The sequence below is a fragment of the Podarcis liolepis genome, assembly GCF_965112155.1.
Source record: "Podarcis liolepis genome assembly, chromosome: 17".
In the NCBI taxonomy this organism is placed as follows: domain Eukaryota; kingdom Metazoa; phylum Chordata; class Lepidosauria; order Squamata; family Lacertidae; genus Podarcis; species Podarcis liolepis.
The window spans coordinates 17227229-17248951 of NC_139571.1; the positions used below are offsets into that span (position 1 = coordinate 17227229).

General features: G+C 44.9%; 1 protein-coding gene across 3 annotated transcripts in view; it reads right to left on the reverse strand.

Annotated features, from left to right (window-relative positions):
• Positions 1–21723, reverse strand: part of ADAMTSL1 (ADAMTS like 1) — a 494294-nt gene that overhangs the window by 254932 nt on the left and 217639 nt on the right. The window contains exon 1 of one of the 3 annotated variants that reach the window (XM_083482209.1): positions 7727–8271. The exons of the other annotated variants lie outside the window; for them this stretch is intronic. Coding sequence (XP_083338335.1) covers positions 7727–7783 — 57 coding nt within the window. The 5' untranslated portion in view covers positions 7784–8271. Of the gene's footprint in view, positions 1–7726; positions 8272–21723 lie in introns of those variants that run through there. 3 annotated transcript variants of the gene reach the window in all.

A 21723-nucleotide genomic window follows, 5' to 3' on the forward strand; every position in this document is an offset into this window, starting at 1 on the left:
ATGGCAGGCAAGCTCTTTCCATCCCTGTTACCCTCAGGTGAATCTCTTTCATCAACAGCCTCCCAACCTTATCAACCATAATTTAAGCAGCAGGTTTTATCTGTGCATACACACCTCACATGACAGGAACTCCGTGCAATATTGATCAAGGCGTGGTTAAAAAGAAATCTTTAGTTTCTGTTATCTTCCACACACATAACCTCACAAAAAAGGGGGGAAATCCCTGCATTTTTATAATAAAAACTTCATTGAATTGTTATCCTACAACTCCTCATCTACCCCATGAAGGGGTTCCCCCCCCCCAGAAATCGCACTCATTCCTCAATACAGTGGTACCTCAGGTTAAGTACTTAATTCGTTCCAGAGGTCCGTACTTAACCTGAAACTGTTCTTAACCTGAAGCACCACTTTAGCTAATGGGGCCTCCTGCTGCTGCTGCGCCGCCGGAGCCCGATTTCTGCTCTCATCCTGAAGCAAAGTTCTTAACCTGAAGCACTATTTCTGGGTTAGCGGAGTCTTTAACCTGAAGCGTATGTACCCTGAGGTACCACTGTATGTCCATCTGAGTGTGTCCAAGTGGCTTGGACTGGCCCAAGGTTACCTGTGAGCTTCATGGTTGAGGGAAACTTGAACCTGGGTCTTACAAGCTACATGGGTTCTCATTCAGTTTTTCTGCATTCATAGAATGCCTCGTGTGTACATTCTTGTGGATACTGAGGAAACGTTCACCTCTAACAAATCTCAGTCACATAAATGTTTCTTCAATTAATTAGAACACACACCTCCCCTTCTTTTACAACTTATTTATTTATTTTTAGTGCATCTGGATTGGCAGTTTTTAAAACACACACACACACAATCTGCTACTGATATTTACTCACAAAAAGGGTCCTAATTTAGCATGTTCACTTTAAAGTCTGGAACTTCAAGCCTCCCCTCCCCCATTATGTACTTCATCACGCAGGTTCCAGTTATTTCACAACTAATCTGGAGAAAGACTCACGCTGTGCCTCTTCTTGGTCACTTTCCTGTCTCTCTCCCCCCCCCCCTTTCATTTTTGGAGCAAGCGACTTGCAGAGCTGCACCTGTGCAGCTACTCAGAAGGAAACAGTAGTAGTCTGCTAATTCTTTTAGCAGAAGCTAAACCTGGCTACCTACCAATTCTCTTCAAGATTCCCTCCCCGCCAATTTTTGGCAATCTATATCAAATTAAGTGCATGTGCATGGAAACAATTGCAGAAATACATTGATTAATAAACCTGAATCCCTACAAGGAAGAACTGCATATGGACAGAAAAACACGAGTATGTGTTTAACAACAACAATTACAACAACAATGGTGAAATTAAAAGCAACAAAGATGGCCACCTGGACAATCCTGCTCCCCAATGTCCTTATTTCTAAAATTAAATACTCGTTAGAATCTTGGCTTGCAAGTTCAGGCCCTGTTGCATAACAAAGCAATGAGATTTATTTTTATTTTCAAAACCTAATTAAAAATTATTGGGCTAAGTCCCCTGATAGGTCTTTGCAGTGTCAGGTACCTCCTTTTGTATGATGGTTTGTAGTTCTCTATCTGCATGCAGTGGGACTTTCAGAGGTTGAGCATGGCCAGCCCTCTTATGAGCACAGTGACTCAATGGAACCACAGGATGCTAAATCACAGCTCCTCTCCTGCTCAGAAAGAATGCGATGGGGCAGGAGAGACAGAACATTAATGCCTCCCTCCTGCTGCCTAGCCAGAGCTGGTGCAATATTTGCAGGGTTCCCCTATCCCAACTCCTTTTTGCTGGTGGCAGCATATTTGCCTATCAGCCACAATAAAGCCTACATTCCTATGAACTAACATATGTGAAGAGTTTCCACTGAACTCTGTGTCAGCATCACTGAAATATGGAATTTTTACAAGAATGAAGGAGGCTGGAGGTCCTGGCACTCACGAGGTCAGTGGTGAAATCTAATGTCTGGAATTCTTTTGCTTCTAACCAGAGGTGGGTCTGGTAGACTTCTCCAAGGGGCTGGATGTGGCCCTGCTGCTGTTGCTGCCCTCAGCTATATGCTGTGGCAGGCGGAATGCTAAATTACCTCTTGAGAAACTCAAACATATAGTCTTCACTTACTTCAGCGCCACTTCACACATTGCATTCTTAGGTGTTTAGTATATACTTCAAAGTATGCATGAAAAAAATGCATGCATCCTGCGAGGACTCTCCATGGGAGTGTTCTCTCAGTGGCTTCCATTTCTTCTTGAGTGTGCTTGTTGTTGTTTAGTTGTTTAGTCGTGTCCGATTCTTCGTGACCCCATGGACCAGAGCACGCCAGGCACTCCTGTCTTCCACTGCCTCCCGCAGTTTGGTAAAACTCATGCTGGTAGCTTCGAGAATACTATCCAACTATCTTGTCCTCTGTCGTCCCCTTCTCCTTGTGCCCTCCATCTTTCCCAACATCAGGGTCTTTTCCAGGGAGTTTTCTCTTCTCATGAGGTGGCCAAAGTCTTGGAGCCTCAGCTTCAGGATCTGTCCTTCCAGTGAGCATTCAGGGCTGATTTCCTTAAGAATGGCGAGGTTTGATCTTCTTGCAGCCCATGGGACTCTCAAGAGTCTCCTCCAGCACCATAATTCAAAAGCATCAATTCTTCAGCGATCAGCCTTCTTTATGGTCCAGCTCTCAATTCCATACATCACTACTGGGAAAACCATAGCGTGCACTTGGTGACAACAACAGGTTTGTTTCTATGTGTGCAAAGGATATTAGCATTTCAGGGTGTAAATCATTTGTCATCAACATACTCCCAAAGTGGTGGTACCTCTTCTTGGACACATCTATGTGGGCTTATTGGGTGGTGAGACTGAAATACATCCATTCTGCCCATCTGATTCCAGGCAATAGGTCAGTGTTCACAGCAGGATTTTCAGCATAATAAGGGCAGCCATCAAGGGACCCAACATGTTCTGTGCTTACATTCACACCTTTTCACAATCTAATTGCTTTCTATTTACAGCTGTTCCAGTGTCATTCCTCTCCTCCCCTTCCTGGCCATGTGCTTCTTCCTGACTATTGTGACCCTAGCCCATTGGGGCAATCATATCATCAACAGGATGACATCATGATTTGGCTGTATGATTACACAACAAAGCCCATTCAGAGTGAGGACAGGGCTCATTGCCCTCACTCCGGCTACGCAGACACATCTGCTGCTGTTTGTACCCCCTGACAAATCAACTGAAAGTGGTCTCTTGTTGCTAAAGCCTTATCTGATTCCTGGCAGCCACAATGCTGTGTGTGCTGTTCTGGTCCCCAACTGGCGTTGGTGAAGATGTGAGGATTTGAGTGCCAGGATAAAGAACTGATGCATTCTACACTTCTACTGCAGACCACACAATTCCTGCCTTTTCTGGAACTACAACCCATTGTTTTTTACAGGAAGAAAGTGTTGAAGACGATGGCTCTAGGGAAGAGGATGTACCATGGCAAACACATCATCAGAGATTAAAAACCTTAACCTAGGATGTGGACCTTGGTGAAAGCAGCAGAGCAATTACTCCAGCACACAGCAGGATGGCTTTTGATCAAACTGGGCTAAGCTGCCCCTTCACTTCCCATTTTGCATTATGCAGAAATATGAAAAAATTGTGATATTCAGACCAGAGGTAGAGTGAAGTAAAGGATTAGGGAGATGTTTGGAACTTCTGCACTCCATCTGACTGTTCAGACTCTGAGCATCTCTTGTAGTAGGGGAAAGGGGGCTTGCAAAACAAGGCAGTGAAGAGTGGGGGGGGCAATACCATCTAAAACGAATGCACACTTTTGTCCTACAGCAAGAATGGGGAACCTGTGGCCCTACACAAATGGGCTACAAATCCCATAACCCTTGACCATTGGCCATGTTGGCTGGGACTTCTAGAGGACCACAGGTTCCCCATCCTTGGCTTGGAGGATGGAAACCCCAGGTACTTATCCCGCTGTACCTATTTTGCTCACATAACCACAATCCATTCAGGTTTTTGACCTTCAGTCTCGAGGGACTCATGTACGCCAGCTTTCCAGGCTCCCAGTTGCAGCACGTAACCAGTAGCACGGGAAATGTTCACAGAAAAATTGCAAAACCTTTCCCCTCCGAGACATGTCCTATGCTCATCCTGGGAAGCTAGCCATGTACAACCAAGGCTCCTGTCTGCTTTGTGTGATCTATATGTGGGCTGACTCATTCAGCGTACTGAGGAGGTGATAGTTTTCCCCCCTGATCCATGCATACAGAGGTGTCTGCAAGTGTCAGCTACAGTCTATTCTCCAGCAAATCCATAGTGACAGCTCTACATACATGGAAGTTGTCAGGGATATGCTAGAATTGACAGCAAACACATTTCTTTCCCCCCCAGAAATGTGGGCCTGCACCAATAATGAATAAAGTGAGGGCTACAAGGCCCAGATTTAACAGCAAATGATGGGGTTGAAGAGGGGTCAGGCCCTTCAGAATAGTGCCCTGACTGGCTTACCTGGAGGCAGGCAACAGTGTTGGCACTGCTAGGTGGCTGTGTTCAGCCCTCATTTTAACTCCTCACAGCCTTCAAAAGGCATGCTACCTCAAGTGAATTGTGGGAAACTGAAATGGTGCCTAGACTAAACCACCCAGTGCTGCTTGGAGTGCCAGACTGGAGTGCCAGCAATCTAGAGTGCCAGCAACCCAAAAAAACCAGGCCACCTACTCACAGCCTCCTTTTGCTCTTAAAACTGGGCCCCTACCCCCTGTTTTATTAATGATTGGGGCAGACATCTACCAAAGAGAGGAATCTGCTTCTGGTGCTTCTGGTGAGGCCCTCATCTGACATCACAAGCTGCCTAGGGATCAACAGGTATGTGTGTACTCAGCTCTGATACCTTTCTAGTTGACTTTACCCAGGTAGCTGAGCATACTTAATGTAACCTTGTTTTTTTGTTTCTTGTTGCAAGCCACACCTGCAAGGCAAAGGTGACCTTTTAGACCAGAACTAAAAAGCCAAGCATAATATGCTTCATTCTCCCACATAAATTAATGCTGAGCTGAAGTTGGGTGACTTACTTTAAAGGGAGGAGCTAGAGATCCACAGGTTTCTACAATCTATATCCTGTTCTTGGTGTCCCTCCATAATTCACTCATTCATCACACTTGATTTAGGGGAACTCTTTTAGAAGAGAAACGGAAGTCATGATACACACACACACACACACACACACACTCCATAAGTGCTAGCTTATTAATCCCCTAATTATGTCCTCTCTTATCTTCAACTCTCTTTTAAATTTCTTGTTCCATCTCATTCCACCCATAAAGATCTTTGAAACCAAACAGTGAAGCAGAAGGTTGCCTGCCTGCCAAAACGCATATATTAATTTGCAGGGGGAGTGTAACATAGTCTTCCCCATCACTCATCATTTTATTGTGCTTTACTCGGTGTGCTTTGAAATGCATTGGGGCAAGTAAAATATAAAAACAACAACAGTGCATTGTTTTGTGTACCTTGGAGATTGTATCTCCCCCATCCTCTTTTCCCCTATAACTTACCTGCAGGCACAAATTAAGTTTTATTTGGTGGTGAATGGGGAAATCTATTTAAAAGAAAAGAATCCCAGTCAACTCACCCAACTCAAACTGGTATATAGCATTAAAGAATAATGCATAATGGTTGGCAGCAGAGAGTACTATTTATTTTAGTGAACTGAGAAATGAGTGCCTAATTCACAAGTAATGGAGATTTGGTTTAGGTATGTTCTGAGGATGAAGCCAAATCACGCTGCTTCAACTCTTGCTTCAGTCAGTCCTAGAATACCAAAAAAACAAAACAAAGTTTTCCAATCGTGTATAAAGCGGGGATCAATTTTAAGAGAGAAAGGGGCATGTGATTGAGGCAGGGTGAACCAGTCTGTTGCCCACAGTCTCTCACTCACAGCTTATTGGGGCTGGCAGCGGGGAGGTACGCTGCGGGAGAAGGAGGGTTTAGCACCCCTTTTTGCTCTCAGAAACTGGCTCTTGGTGGATTAAAATTGCACGATTTGGCAGAGCAACGCAGAGTAACAATTATGCAAGTCTAATGCAAGCATGCTCCAAATATAATACTCTTTCTCTTGCTGCTGGGATGAATCCAGAAAGGAAGAAAGAGCCTCGCTCTTTTGACTTGCAGAGCAATAAGGATGAAGGTTTGTTTACAAATCACTATTGCATAAAGCGCACAGCCCTTTACAGTGTAAAATAAGCAAAAGACAGGCCCCTGCCCCAAGGAGCTTTCAAATGACCCCTTTATTATAGAAGTGGTGGGTGGAAGTGATTATTCAGGGGCAAGAGAAATATTGATGTGTTCTGGCACTGAAAACAGGTTCTGGGGGGTAAAAAGCCCCGGATAAGCCTGACCAGCTACCCATTCCTGCCACATTTATACTAGTGATTTGTAATAGTTTACACATCTTATCTTAAAAACAAATGTTGATATGCACAATGAAATAATATGTGCATAACTAGTGCAAAGATTTGGAGACAGTGGCATGTACAATATCATGCACAACACTTGTTGCCAAAAAAAATAAGTTTGCCCATAAAAGTGATGGTTGATATAAGCAGTAGAGCTGGCAATAATTACAATGACAAACAGTAACCCGGTTTAGGATAAGCAGCCATCTGTAGGAAAGTATTTACAGTGCAAGTGAAGTGCAGAGTCATATCCCTGTCACAGAGAAAGAGTGAGTCAGCAATAAACTTTCAAATATCTCGTGGACCTTAGTGTGCAATAGCAAGTTTAATTCGTATTTATAGAACCACACCAGAAACAGTACTATTGACGTTCAAATATCATTTCTGCCCCCCCAGCCCCTTGCATTTGTGAAATCCTTCACACCGACAAGTCCATTCCTGGTCCCGGACCAACTTTAGCTCTTGTTGCAAAAAGATCAGCATGAACGAGTCAATTATTCCAAATCACCAGAAGTGATTTGGAAAAACAAACAACACAAAAGACACGCGCAGCATGCAAGAGTATATCTTTTCAAGATTGTGAGCGACGCTTTTGGGAACGTGAGGGAGGGTAGTGAGGAGGAGTAGTAACCCACGGGGGAGAATTTGCAACGGAGCCTTCCCTTTCAACACCCCCAAACCCCCAAGCCCAACTCGCAAAAGAATTTCATCCGTCATTCAATTTAGGGAAGCCTCCTATCTGAAAAGTTTCGTCTGGCTGAAATAACGCGCGCTTAAGATCATCAAACGGGCAGGATCCCTGGCACCGTGGAGAGGGAAGAAGCAGCTAAGTTTGCGCGAGAATCTTGCAGTGATCAGAGATCAGCGCGCTACTGCGGTAGCAGGGTTGGATCCTTCAGTCGCTTGCGGGACCTGCTTTTCTCTCCCTCTCTCGCAGTGGGCGAAATAGTTTTTTTAAGAGGAGGGAAAAGAACGGCATCCCTTCTAGAAAGAATCCCAGGCACATCCTTGGCCACAGAACTGGATGTCAGGAGTGTGGGCTTCCCCTCCAAGACCCAGAAGTTTCAGGGGCTGCCTGTCCACACCAGAGGCGAGCCCAACTCTCTGTACCTGCCCTTTAAGCCCCTGCCACCTAACGGGACCTGCCCTGCGAGGCTGGAACCTCTGCGAGAGGAGCAGCCTCGCCGCGCGCTCTCCCCGCCTAAGTTCTCCAGTCATTGCAAGGGAGGAGAGACCATCCTGCGGCCGCCGCTGCTTTAGTAAAAGAGAAGAAAAGGCATTTACCAGGAGCAGGGAAGCCAGGAGCAGAGCGCCAGCTGTTGCCCGGCGGCACCATTCCATGCTTGGATCCTTGCCGGGATCTCAGTCGGTCAGGCAGAGGCACTGAGTGAGCGGCTGCGGCTGCTAAGCGGCTCTCCTGCCTCGCTTGCCTGCTGTCAGGCTCGGCGCAGCAGCAGCAGCGGTGGCGGCGGCGGGGCGCTAGCGCTTGAGCCGCTGCCTCTCCGCTTCCATCCGCCGCGCTCACGTTTCCTGAGCGAGGACTGGGAGAGAGCAGGGGCTGATCTGCATGGAATCTCTCTCCGAACAGGCAGGCAGCCAATCAGGCTCGGGCTAATCAGACATGCCGAATAACAAAAGGGGGAAAGGGGGTCCCGGACAAGGATAACTGGGAGAAGGAAGGAGGGAGAGGGGTGGAAGGAGAGAGGGAGCGTGGCAGAGCTTGGAGAGGAGGAGTGCTTTGCTTGGAAGCTCTGGCATAGTTCGTTGCTTGCGTTTAGGAACCAGCAAGGTAGCTCTTAGCTCGCTTTCTGCCCGCACATTGTTCCGTTCAGGAGGGGAAACTTAATCCCTGTCAATATATAACACATGCCGTTAAGGGGGACGCGAATCAGAAGAGGCAGAAATCTTTCAGGGAGGAAAATAAATCATCCTCCAAATATGCTCCCGTGCTCTTTGTAGGCACACGTACTGAAACAAAAAACAAAAAACCCCAAAACCATGGCAGGCCAGCCAGCCAGCCATAAAGAAAACTTGCTTGTCCAAAGGTATATAAATTTGGGGCTGGCCCTCAGTACGCACCAGCACACCAATCGTGGATGGGAGCTGGTTGTTTCGTTAAGAGGTTCATCTCGAAAATGTGACCCTGGAGATCAAAGGCTCAAGAAGCGAGAACAATCCATATCTCGACAAGGTGGCAGGAAAGGGAAGGAACGAGACCATAAGTGCAGTCCATGGGTGCTCTTTAGTACAGTGGTACCTCAGGTTACATACGCTTCCATACGCTTCAGGTTACAGACTCCGCTAACCCAGAAATAGTACCTCGGATTAAGAACTTTGCTTCAGGATGAGAACAGAAATCATGCTCTGGTGGCGTGGCGGCAGTGGGAGGCCCCATTAGCTAAAGTGGTGCTTCAGGTTAAGAACAGTTTCAGGTTAAGAATGGACCTCCGCAACGAATTAAGTACTTAACCCGAGGTACCACTGTAGATTCTTTCCAGGGTGGGTTCACTGCAAAGGAAATGTCTAGCACACACGTTATTTACATAATACAACATGGAGTGTTTACATGTTTACTAGGCTGTGCCCTTTCTTGCTCTACTCACCAACCCCACCGCCCTGCAATTTCCCTTACACCAACCTCCCAGAGCATCCCCTTTCCTGCAACTACTAAATTCACTTTTTGCCTTCCCAACCCAATTTCTGAAGCCACTTCTATTCCGCAGCCCGACTTTGCGCCCCTGTTTGCACCTTCCCCCTCCTACCCATGCCTTCCCCGCCTTGCCTCTCCATTTGTGTAACCTCCCCTTGCACACAGACCCCTCACACACATTGCAACCAGTAGGCACCCTTTCCATCTTCTGTCCAATTAGGAAACCACCCTCTCCTCTTCTCCAGACCCTTTCTTGCTCCTGCCTTCCTCTTCATCTCCCCTCCCATGTCTGCTACTCCCTCCTTTTTTTTTTTTGAAAACCCTTCTGCACCCCCAATTTCCCCTTCAACCCCCTTTTCCCCTTCCTCCTCCTCCTTTTCTCAAATCTCTCTTCCACACAGATCACCACAATCTCTATGCCTCATCCTCTCACCTGTTCTGCAGCCCCCTCTGCACACACACCCCTCGAGATGTTTACGTACCCTGCTCTCCCCACATAGATATCTGTCGCTTCAATGAATCCATAAGTTATACAGGGACCTTGCTGCCTTGGTATGAAAACCCAAGGAAATTCCTCAGCTTTTTAGAATATGTTCTGGTGGACAAGAGGAGAAATGACCATTGGGAGGAGTGCAGAGTGAAGAAATGCCATGGTGCATCTATAACAGTGTATAAGGATGTGGGTAGCACTGTGATCCAAACCACTGAGCCCCTTGGGCTCGCCGATTGAATCCCCACAACGGGGTGAGCTCCCATTGCTCTGTCGCAGCTCCTGCCAACCTAGCAGTTCAAAAGCACACCAGTGCAAGTAGATAAATAGCTACCACTATGGCAGGAAGGTAAATGGCATTTCCATGTGTTCTGGTTTCCATCACGGTATCCCGTTGTGCCAGAAGCGGTTTAGTCCTGTGGGCCACATGACCCAGAAAGCTGTCTGTGGACAAATGCCGGCTCCCTCGGCCTGAGAGCAAGATGGGCACCACAACTCCATAGTCGCCTTTGACTGGACTTAATTAACCATCCAGGGATCCTTTACCTTTTACCTTTATAACAGTGAAACCCGATGCCTTCATTTGCCCCACCTGCAATAAAACATTTCTCTCCCGTATTGGTCTCTACAGCCACTGCAGGTGCTGTAACTCTTCAATGCTTTGACTTTACCCCCAATGGCACACTCTTCCATTGTCTCTGAGGCAGATGGATGACAACAACAGCAATTCTAGTAAGTCACTTTATCTGGGCTGAAATGAGATCCACACTGAGATAGGCGCATGAAAGCTTCTACCACAATAAGGCTGCACTCTTAATCCCACTAACCAGAGAGTAAGCCCCACCAAACAAAATTGGAGCTAATTCTGAGTAGAAATGTATAGGACTGTGCTGTTCTTTTGCCACAGATTTGGTAATATACTTCATCAGAAAACTGGGTGGGAAAACTGCACAGATGGAAAGATTAAAAGGTCTTAAGAGACCTACTGTTGTAGGATTGGTGGAGTGGGGTGCCTAGTCTGGGTTTTTATACCTGTAAGATGGGATTCTGTTGGAAGATGCTGCTTAAGCAGTCAGATGCACATCAGTGTTCCTATGCACACTTATGTCCACTAGTATACAAGTAGCATACAGGTTTATGAGTTCTTTTCAATAAAATAGGCCTATGCCTGTAAACCTATACTTGCAATAAAACCAAGGCAAAGATTCTCTTCTGCAAAACTCCCCAAAGGCAGGTAACTCATCATCTGCAGCTAATTAAACTGGAGTCTGCATGTGCGCAATTGACAGAACCATCATTGTCCTGTGCGTTGAAGTCAACAGGAATTTTGCATGCAGAAAAAAATGTCAGAAGAAATATATTAGTAGCTGTCAAATGGTGTTGCCTGCAGCCCTCAGACACATAATTTGTCAGCGGGTGTTTTTTTAAAAAAGATTTATATTTAATAAATAGCATAACTATCAAATGTAAGAGCTCTGCAGTTGAACACAACTCTGTGCAACACACCCCTGGCTTTAGATTTTTGAGCTGGTTCAGACATAACATTTTCCAGACACAGGATGATTACTTCTAGAATGGTTTCCATTACCAGGCACATGTACGAATATGTTGTGAATCATGCTTATACCTTCCCACCCCCATACCTGTCTCTCCCTCTGTAAACAGATGGCGGAATCGCTTTGGCTCACCACAGTGCCGCGATTATGGTTTAACAACTTATAGAACACAGCTAAGGTGTTCTGCCCATTGCAGAAAGACCAAATGAGGTCTGAAGAGATGTGGCAATTATAGGGAGCATGTTGTGCGGCATTTTACTCCAGCTTTTACCACCGCAAGGCCACCCATAGTGCTGGTGCTAATTTTACACCCAGTTATGTTAGTCGACCGTAAAGAAGGCTGATCGCCGAAGAATTGATTCTTCTGAATTATGGTGCTGGAGGAGACTCTTGAGAGTCCCATGAAGATCAAACCTATCCATTCTTAAGGAAATCAGCCCTGAGTGCTCACTGGAAGGACAGATCCTGAAGCTGAGGCTCCAAGACTTTGGCCACCTCATGAGAAGAGAAGACTCCCTGGAAAAGACCCTGATGTTGGGAAAGATTGAGGGCACAAGGAGAAGGGGACGACAGAGGACGGGATGGTTGGACAGTGTTCCCGAAGCTACCAGCATGAGTTTGACCAAACTGCGGGAGGCAGTGGAAGGCAGGAGTGCCTGGCGTGCTCTGGTCCATGGGGTCACGAAGAGTCGGACACGACTAAACAACAACAACATGTTAGTCAAAACGCAATCAGGTAAAAAGACAAAGCAGCAATGCTCGTGAAATTAAGGGTAAAAAAACCCTGAAGGCGACTGAGGCTGCTTTGATTGCATAGGGCCTCTGTTTTAATGTTTATAGCATTTCTAGATAGAGGAACTCTGTGTCTCTCCAGGGAATCAGTCAGCACTGAGCCCAGAGTGGTCAAGCAGCCTGACTCATCACATGACAGCTCCTTCATCCTTAGGGCAGACTTTTGCTCTAAGTGCTCTGGAGACAAAAAGATCCTGGGTGAGGAGAACACTTTGAAACAGAGAGGGTGCATGTCTCAGTGTAGGGCACGCATTTTCTTCACACATTCTGTCAGTCATTTTGCTGAGACCTTACAGAAGCTTCTAAATTAGTCACTCAAGAGTTTCCCCTCCTTTCTAGTGGTTATTTTCTTCTTGCTTCTAATGAAGATCCTTATTTAGTTGAAAAAGGAACCTCCACAGGTGGGGAGGATAGTCTGGAGTTGTGGGATCATCACAAAGCGACACAAAGCTGATTCCCCATCATGAGTCTGGATGGGCCCTTGCCTTTGTTCCTTTGCTTTTCGGCTTTCAGATGTTGGAACTGAAGCCGCCTGGTTAGCCATGCCTCAGGCCTACAGCAAGTTTATGTGAAATGAGCGCAGAAGCAAGAACGGGTGTCAGAACTGTCTGATGCATCACTCTAAGCTCTACAGATTTAACAATGCTTGATTTAAAAACCACCTGCCAGGACAGGAGAAAGCTGTTAGCATCAAATGTGCTCTATAACTGGTGGAAATAGTGAAGTGAACTTTGGAGTTGATCTCCCTGGAGAGAATCACTTATAGTTTTCACTTTGAAACCCACCTGTCTCTTTCTGAATGCTGCACGTTCTTATTTTCTCAGTGTTTTCTTTAAACGTCGTTTCTGCGGTGTTAACAGTTGTTATTAAATTGCCACTCACTACCCATTAGTAAGCAATTAGTGAGCATGCTGCATTAGAGTTCATGCTTATAATCATGGTTTGCATTTATATGTTTTTGTTTTTATTGGAAGCTGCTCAGAGAATGTGTGTTATTGGACATCATAGAAATGTTGTAAATTAAACAAAGAAACAAATGCTGGGTGGATATTTACACAACACTAAGCTGATACAGATGGAAAGGGTGCGTTGACAAATGCTCTGGTTTGCCAGAAGTGGCTTAGTCATGCTGGCCACATGACCTGGAAGCTGTACGCCGGCTCCCTCGGCCAGTAAAGCGAGATGAGCGCCACAACCCCAGAGACGTCTGCAACTAGACCTAATGGTCAGGGATCCTTTTACCTTTACCTTAAAAAGGGATGCGGGTGGTGCTGTGGATTAAACCACTGAGCCTAGGGCTTGCCGATCAGAAGGTCGGCAGTTTGAATCCCTTTGATGGGGTGAGCTTCCGTTGCTCGGTCCCAGCTCCTGCCAACTTAGCAGTTCGAAAGCATGAAGTGCAAGTAGATAAATAGGTACCGCTCTGGCGGGAAGGTAAACAGCGTTTCCGTGCACTGCTCTGGTTCACCAGAAGCAGCTTAGTCATGCTGGCCACATGACCCAGAAGCAGTATGCTGGCTCCCTTGGCCAATAAAGCGAGATGAGCACCGCAATCCCAGAGTCATCCGTGACTGGACCTAATGGTCCTTTTCCTTTTCCTTTACCTTTACCTTAAGCTGATACAGATGGAAATGGTGCTTTGACAAATGGGAATGTTTGTGTGTGTGGAACAGAAAGGGCAAAGCAGCCTTTGCCAACCTGGTGCCCTCACCTCCAGACATTTCAGACTACAACTCTGTACTTGGTGGGACTTAATAGTCCAAGATTTCTGGAGGGCACTGTGTTTGTGAAGGCTAGGACAAAGAGAGGTGGGAGAAATTCGTCAATTGTGAAAGTTGCACAAATGAAAGGTGATGAGACTGAAATGACCATATGGATCATTATAGAATAAACTCATCTTTGCACGAGAGATCAACGAAAGCATGCCCAAAGACAGTGTGGTGCCCTCCAGGCCTGCTTGGATTCCAAGACCCTCTACCAGCATGGTCAATAATAAAGGATGATGGAAATTGCCATCCATCATGGAAACCATCATGTTGGCTACCCCTAACATAAGCTATTGGGGGGGGGGTTTCTTTCTTTCAGAAGATAATCTTTTAACTCTATCCATATTTACATAAAAATAAAGTTCTTATGGGTTTCACAGGATCTCAGATCAAAGCAAATGCGTTGAACTTAGATTAGCCACTTATCCTCTAAGTTATGGACCAAGAGCTGAACAATGCACACATCAGGTTCACGAAAGGTGGCAAAATCCTATTCTGTTCTTCTGAAGGGTGTTGTGTGTATGGGTTCTTTGTTCACATGGTAGCCAATTCTGAGTTATTATAGCTCAGAGGTTTTATGATGTCATCAAGATGGCAAAAGCAATCTTTTTCTGATTTAAGCTATAATGTGATCTAAGTGTTGGTCAAATATGATAGCATTGCAAGGAACATTATTAATAAATTGCTGTTATTCTTTCATGGGTAAAATAACAAAGATATTTCTGTGGGACCATGGACCCACTAGATGAAAAAAGCACGCGGCCACAGAAGTGACCTCATCTGGCTGAGAACACACTGTCCACTTCTGTGCTGAAATAGCAAATGTAAGAACCGTGTCACCTTAAATCCCCATGGAAGATGTTGCCAAAAGCAGAAGAAATCAGAAACCACCAAGCAGCTTTAATCCTTGTAAAATTACCTTCAGTGCAATTCCATCATAAGTGCCACAGCCTGTTTATGATGAAAAAAAAGTTTGGGTGATATGATCACCAAAAGGTAACTATTGAATTTATTACAGCTACAGAATCTAACACAAAGGAACACCTTTTTGAATATATGGAATTAGCAAAAATGACTGAGACAATTAGGAGACAGCCAACTCAAAGGTATAAAAAAAGAATGGGGAATTTATAAAGAATACTTAATTAAACAATGTCCACAAATGAAAACCTGGACATGCTTTGACTAAACTCTGCAATCTGTAAGTTAGAGAAAGAATACATGAGATAAAATAAAAGAAAGAAATGCACATAAGGAATATTGAAGCCGTGATAATAATAAAAAAGGGGGGAGGATGAACCCTTAATGAGGAGATGGGAAGCCATATGGAGAAAATAAGAAATTGTGAATTAAATAATACAAGTCTTCTTTGGGAATTTAAGGATTTATACATATTTGTTTATTTGGTAATTTGTTGTTCCTTTTGTATTTTATTTGGAATGTATTATTTTTACCATGTAAGAAAATCAATAAATTTTCTCTGAATCATAATAGCAAAAAATGAAAAAGAAAAAATGCACACCAGATGGGAACCTTGCCCTTCTAGAATTTATGAGGTTAAGTGTCTTTTCTGTGAGAGACAAACCAATTAATTACGTGAAAGGATGAAATGTGGGTGTTCATTACAAATGCAAGTGTGTTCCATAGTATGGAAAGGGGTCTCCTTATCAGGTCTGAAAGATGTTCACAGAGAAGACACTGCACATTGGGATGGACTTCTGAAAAGTATAAACAGCATTTTGCCAAGATGCAGTTTTGCTGAATGAATTTATTTTGGTTAAGCTTATTCTTCAGGACTGAAACAACAATTCAAAATGAACTAATCCCCCGTCCTGAGAACTGCACCACAAATGACATTACAAAATATCCAGTCTGTTCCTAACGTTCTCTTTTCAGGTTGTGCTTCGAGCCCCAAAACCCATCCCAAATGGAAATAAAGACACAGTGGAGACAGAATTTAGTTTAAATGTTAATGGACAAATTTTGGCCACAACTTTATTAAAATACACAAATGTGACTGGTATTGGCTTAGGCATTGGCATCAAACTATATCTGGCTCCTGTTCCACCCTGCAGGAAGTCTGGAAGGGTATATTGACTGGTGCTCACGCCTGGGGTTCCCGGGGGTCCTGGCATGGCCCTAGCCCCTCTCCGGGCTTCGGACGAGATCCCGGCCCCCAGATTCCTTTAATGGAATACCCTATTCATTGGAGGGGCAGGTGATGGCCGCACCTCCCCTCCCCACATTCCCCTAAACCAATGCCTAACCACCAAACCTTACAAAGTTGTGACAATTGCCAAGAGGTAGGCAAAAACCAAGTGGCCACAGCCAATCTGCCTCATTGGAAAAAATTCCTACCTGGCCCTCATTCCAAAAACAGGCGACCAACCGAAGTCCAAAGCAAGGCCAAACACGACCTTCAAAATGAACTAATCCCCTGTTCCTGAGAACTGTACCAAATGGCGTTACAAAATATCCAGTCTGTTCCTAATGTCCTCTTCTTTTCAGGTTGTAAGTTCCAGCCATAATGTTCATGGAATTCTTGGTAAGTGATGGCGTGTAATGCTATGGAGCTCTTTGTGCCCTATGTGCTATGACAGGGGTCAGCAAACTTTCTCAGCAGGGGGCCGGTCCACTGTCCCTCAAACCTTGTGGGGGGCCAGACTATATTTTGAAAAAAAATAAATATGAACGAATTCCTATGCCCCACAAATAACCCAGAGATGCATTTTAAATAAAAACACACATTCTACTCATGTAAAAACACGCTGATTCCCGGACCATCTACAGGCTGGATTGAGAAGGCGATTGGGCTGGATCCGGCCCCCGGGCCTTAGTTTGCCTATCCATGCGCTATGAGGACTGTGCTCTTGGTTTAGTCTGGCTGAAACTCGTAAATCCCAAGGACGGCTTGCTTGAGCTATGTGCATTAATATCACACACACACACACACACACACACACACACACACACACAAATATTCTGCAATGTTTTCTGGGTCCTCTTCAAACATGGTAATGTGGAAAGCGTTCCTTGAACATGGAAAGCTCCTATTCATTTGTTTGAATAGGACGACTCTAGATTGACTCTGTTGAAACTATAATCAGCAGGTGCCCTAGCACAGAGATCACACCAGCAGCTAGTCTCGCTGCATCTTCCAATGTTAAGAGTTTTGTTAATAGGTTAGCTACTAAAATAAACAGGGTTTCAGTCTACATCTTTTAATTAAATGTTGTTTATATTGTCAAGAGTGGAGAAATAAGATTGAAAACAAGGCGGCCCTGTCGGCATGCTGATAATTTATGCCAGGATTGTGGTTTAAGAAGAAAATTTCATTTCATGACATTTCATGTCAAAAGGGGGATTTGGAGCCAAAAAATGAATTTTCATTAAAAAATAATAATAATCTGCTTAGGGCACATTTTAACTTGATGACATTCGTCTGCTACTGATTTTGAATTTAGTGGCAAGTTTTTTAAAGTGCAACATTTAGTAGTGTTGATCGGGTCAGGAAAATGCATATAGATTTGCCTGTACATGCCACTTTAAATATACTGCTGTGCTGAAAATGTCGATCATTTCCAATGAATAAATTAGAAAATGAATTTGAAAATTCTGAAAGAGGGGAGAAAATTTCAGTGAAATTCCCATGGATAGGAGGTTGGCTTTTCTTGTTTCAACTACCTTACTTTTCAGGTGGCTGAGAAGTTTTGAGCATTGCTCCTCACTCTAGTGGTCTGCATTTTGCAGTCATCCTAGATATCTGAACTTCCTGTAAACCCTATTGTGCCCTTTCCCCTCTAAGAACGGGAAGCTGTCTACCAGGCTGCTGATAACTATTTTGTGTTAGTAGTTTATGTAAAAAATATAAATAAATCATTAAAAAAAAAAATCCGTGTGGAAAGATTTTTTTTAAGGTAAAAGGAAGAACTTGTTTTAAAAACAAAACCAGCAACTGCGCTGATCTCAGGCGCTTGCCATTTAGGACTCCCTAGCTTCCCACATACCTTCATTAAAACCCAGGGGACGATATCAGACGATATTGTCTCCTATATGTCTGCCCCCTCCCCCCTCCCCACAAAAGTAAGCAGGGCACCTGGGGAGACTGTAAAACACACAGCAGAGGGGGAAGCCGCTTGGGCGCCAGGGGCGGCGCACCCAGGGGTGGGGCAAGTCGCCCAGAGGGGCGGGGCACACTGCGGGCCCTCCAGAGTCTGCCCGCCTCCTCCCACTCAGCTGCCCAGCTGGGGGGGGGGAGGCAGTGGGCGGACCATTTGTGGTAGCACGGAACCTGCGGGTGCCACTCCCAGGAGAGACGCATGGCTCAGGCACGCTGCAGGCCCCACAGTGAGTGCCGCCCGGCATTTTGTCACCCCCCTCAGTGGTGACACCTGGGGCGGCCCGCACCCACCTCCCTCCACCCCTGAATACACATGCTAGCCTTGGCCACCTTGCAACAAGGTGCTAAGCTCATAGCCCCATATCCACTGAAAGTATGAGGCAATTCTACCCTGCAAATGAAGCAGAAAAGCAGAAGCCACTTTTGTAGGGGAAGAAAACTTTTGAGCAAATGGAGGACAGGTTTTGGCACAGCACTACCTTCTTATCTCAGTCAGCGTAGCACTGGCTGTTGTGTGCTTCCTACATTTACTGGGTTGATGGATTATAGGGCTGCTGTTTAATGATAACGGTCTGTTTTATACAAGGGTTTCTTGCTGGGGTTTCTTTGTGCTTTACTTCTGCCGGTTCCCTTCTTTTCCAGCACGTTGGCTCTTCTGCCTCATTTGAAAGCGAGCTCTGCATATTGAATTGTACTTGGTGAAGCAAGAGAACCGGGGAGCCCACAGACCCACCAGAAACTGCTGGGCCCCCACCCCTGAGACCCACTAGAAACCACTGTGTAAAAGAGGAAACTTGAATTCAATGCAGTGGGCAGGCTTCTGGCACCCCATCCAAATCATTCTCTCCAATACGTGAGAAAGGAGAAGAGGTAAACCTGTTTTATATTATCATGCATGAAGAACCCCTTGTCCATGTAAAGGGAAAGTTAAGTAAGGAAGCCATATGGTGATAAACCCCAATAAATAATGATTGAAATATTAACCAACTTTGACATTTTTTTCTTGTAGGGATATAAATCCTTTACAGTTCCCTCCAACCCCCAAAATGCATGTTGGATGTTATAGATTTGTACCCACACAACGTAACTCCCCCTCTCCCAGATATGAAAGTGTTGGGGAATTTCAAGAAGAAGAAGAAGAAGAGGAGGAGGAGGAGGAGGAGGAGGAGGAGGAGGAGGAGGAGGAGGAGTTTGGATTTGATATCCCGCTTTATCACTACCCTAAGGAAAGCAGCTATGGGCGTGGGTGGTGCTGTGCGTTAAACCAAAGAGCCTAGGACTTGCCGATCAGAAGGTCGGCAGTTCGAATCCCCACAACGGGGTGAGCTCCTGTTGCTCGGTCCCAGCTCCTGCCAACCTAGCAGTTCGTAAGCACGTCAAAGTGCAAGTAGATAAATAGGTACCACTCCGGCGGGAAGGTAAACGGCATTTCCGTGCACTGCTCTGGTTCGCCAGAAGTGACTCAGTCATGCTGACCACATGACCCAAATGCTGTAAGCCGGCTCCCTCGGCCAATAAAACAAGATGAGCGCTGCAACCCCAGAGTTGTCCGCGACTGGACCTAATGGTCAGGGGTCCCTTTACCTTTACTAAGGAAAGCAGCTAACATTCTCCTTTCCCTTCCTCCCCCACAACAAACTCTCTGTGAGGTGAGTGAGGCTGAGAGACTTCAGAGAAGTGTGACTCGCCCAAGGTCACCCAGCAGCTGCATGTGGAGGAGCGGGGTTACTGAACCCGGTTCACCAGATTACAAGTCCACTGCTCTTAACTCCTACACTACTCTGTAGAGTACTTGGGCAAAGGCATGAGATACCATTCAGATAGTAGGTTGCAATGAGCAAAGCACTGTGTAAATGCTATACAAATAAACAATCTCCCACATTTTGAACAAAATAACAGGCAGTGTTCAAGCCTTTAGAACATGCTAGATGGTAAATATATAAAAAAGGTAAAAGTAAAGGACCCCTGGACGGTTAAGTCCAGTCAAAGGTGACTATGGGGTTGCGGCACTCATCCTGCTTTCAGGCTGAGGGAGCCAGCATTTGTCCGCAGACAGCTTTCCGGATCATGTGGGCAACAGGACTAAGCCGCTTCTGGTGTGACGGAACACCCGTGACGGAAACCAGAGCACATGAAAACACCATTTACCTTCCCGCCGCAGCGGTACCTATTTATCTTCTTGCACTGGCGTGCTTTCAAACTGCTAGGTTGGCAGGAGCTGGGACAGAGCAACGGGAGCTCACCTGTCGCGGGGATTTGAACCTCCGACCTTCCGATCGGCAAGCCCAAAAGGCTCAGTGGTTTAGACCACAGCACCACCCGCATCCTGGTAAACATATACAGCCATTTATCAAGTGTTGCTATGGCATGGTGCACATGCAATCACTTTGTAAGCTGGTTATCTGCACTGTCTTGCAACGTGGTGAGAACAACTTTGCAGTTCCCCTGTGTCCCTGGATTTCTGTTCAGCTGCAGCAGTCCGATCAGGTCAGTCTCCTCACCAGGACAACTGGAGTTCTATGCACAATGGGGTGAGTTACCACCAGGTCATCTATATGCCCGAAAGTTAAGAAAGTATTAAATCATAGGGGCTGGGCTGGAAGCAACATTGTGTTAGGATAGGAAATGCATTAAGATGAAGATCATGCACACTGTGGAGTTAATTCAGCACCACCAGTGCAGTTTGAACACATCTATAAATGCGACATATGCATTGTCGTTGTACTTCTTTCTGATTTTGATATTGCTTTTGTAAATTTTGCTATTTACCGGAACCATTGAAGTTCCAGTATTTTATTTTTTTAAATGGCCCTGTTTTCAAAGAATAGTAATGACCAAAGGAGACAGGTGGGCAAACAGGAAACAATAGTGATATATGATTTTTCTGGGGGTGGGATTTGAGATAGGGGCATGAACATTGGGACCCTCCCTTCCAAATAGCCCGGAAATGAAATATAAAATCCTTGGATGGTTTAATTCCACCCTTTCACTGAATGTTTTTAAAGCATCTTCATAACCATATATACTAGGAACTTTATTTTTTCATATCCAATTCACGGAGTTCTGCATACATGTCTGGAAAATACATGCAACACTTCAGCGACACATGCCAAGCAAGTTTAGGTCCAGTATTAGGTGTGAATTCAATCCATACCTTTATATGTGATGGGGGGGGCGAGGAATAAGTTCTATAACTTCAGTAATTTTTCAGGACATCACAGTTCCCCCTTTATCAGCTCTTTTGGTGCACTTTGTCAGTTTGACCCAATATGGGTTAATGAATTTTCTTTTTTTCTTTTAAAGAGAAATAATTAAACTTAAACTTCAGGGAGTTAGAAATTAAGATGCAGCTGCTTCCTGATGTGAGGAAATCTTTCACAGAATCTGAACAAGACACTGCCAGGTCAGTATAGGCCCCACTTATAGGTATTAGAGAAACAAACTTTTAGAAAGCCTTAGGTCAGCAGAAATGTTTCCTTTTCACTTTTTCGTGGAATATATTTGCCTTGCCGATTTCTTTAACTCGTTCACTGCTCAACTTCCCCTTCCAGAATGAACCAGCAGAAATACAGTGGTACCTTGGGTTAAGTACTTAATTCGTTCCGGAGTTCCGTTCTTAACCTGAAACTGTACTTAACCTGAAGCACCACTTTAGATAATGGGGCCTCCCGCTGCCACCACGCTGCCGGAGAACAATTTCTGTTCTCTCTTTTTTAAAAATAAAAATAAAAATATTTATTAAAAGTTTAAGAATTACAGAAAGAAATAAAAAAAGAGAAAAAGTAAACAATACAAATCAATACATTACAATACATATAAAAAACAAAAACAAAAGACAGAATACATCAAAACAAAAACAAAAGCAAAAACAATTAAAAACACATCCAATATTTCCATATCTTTATCT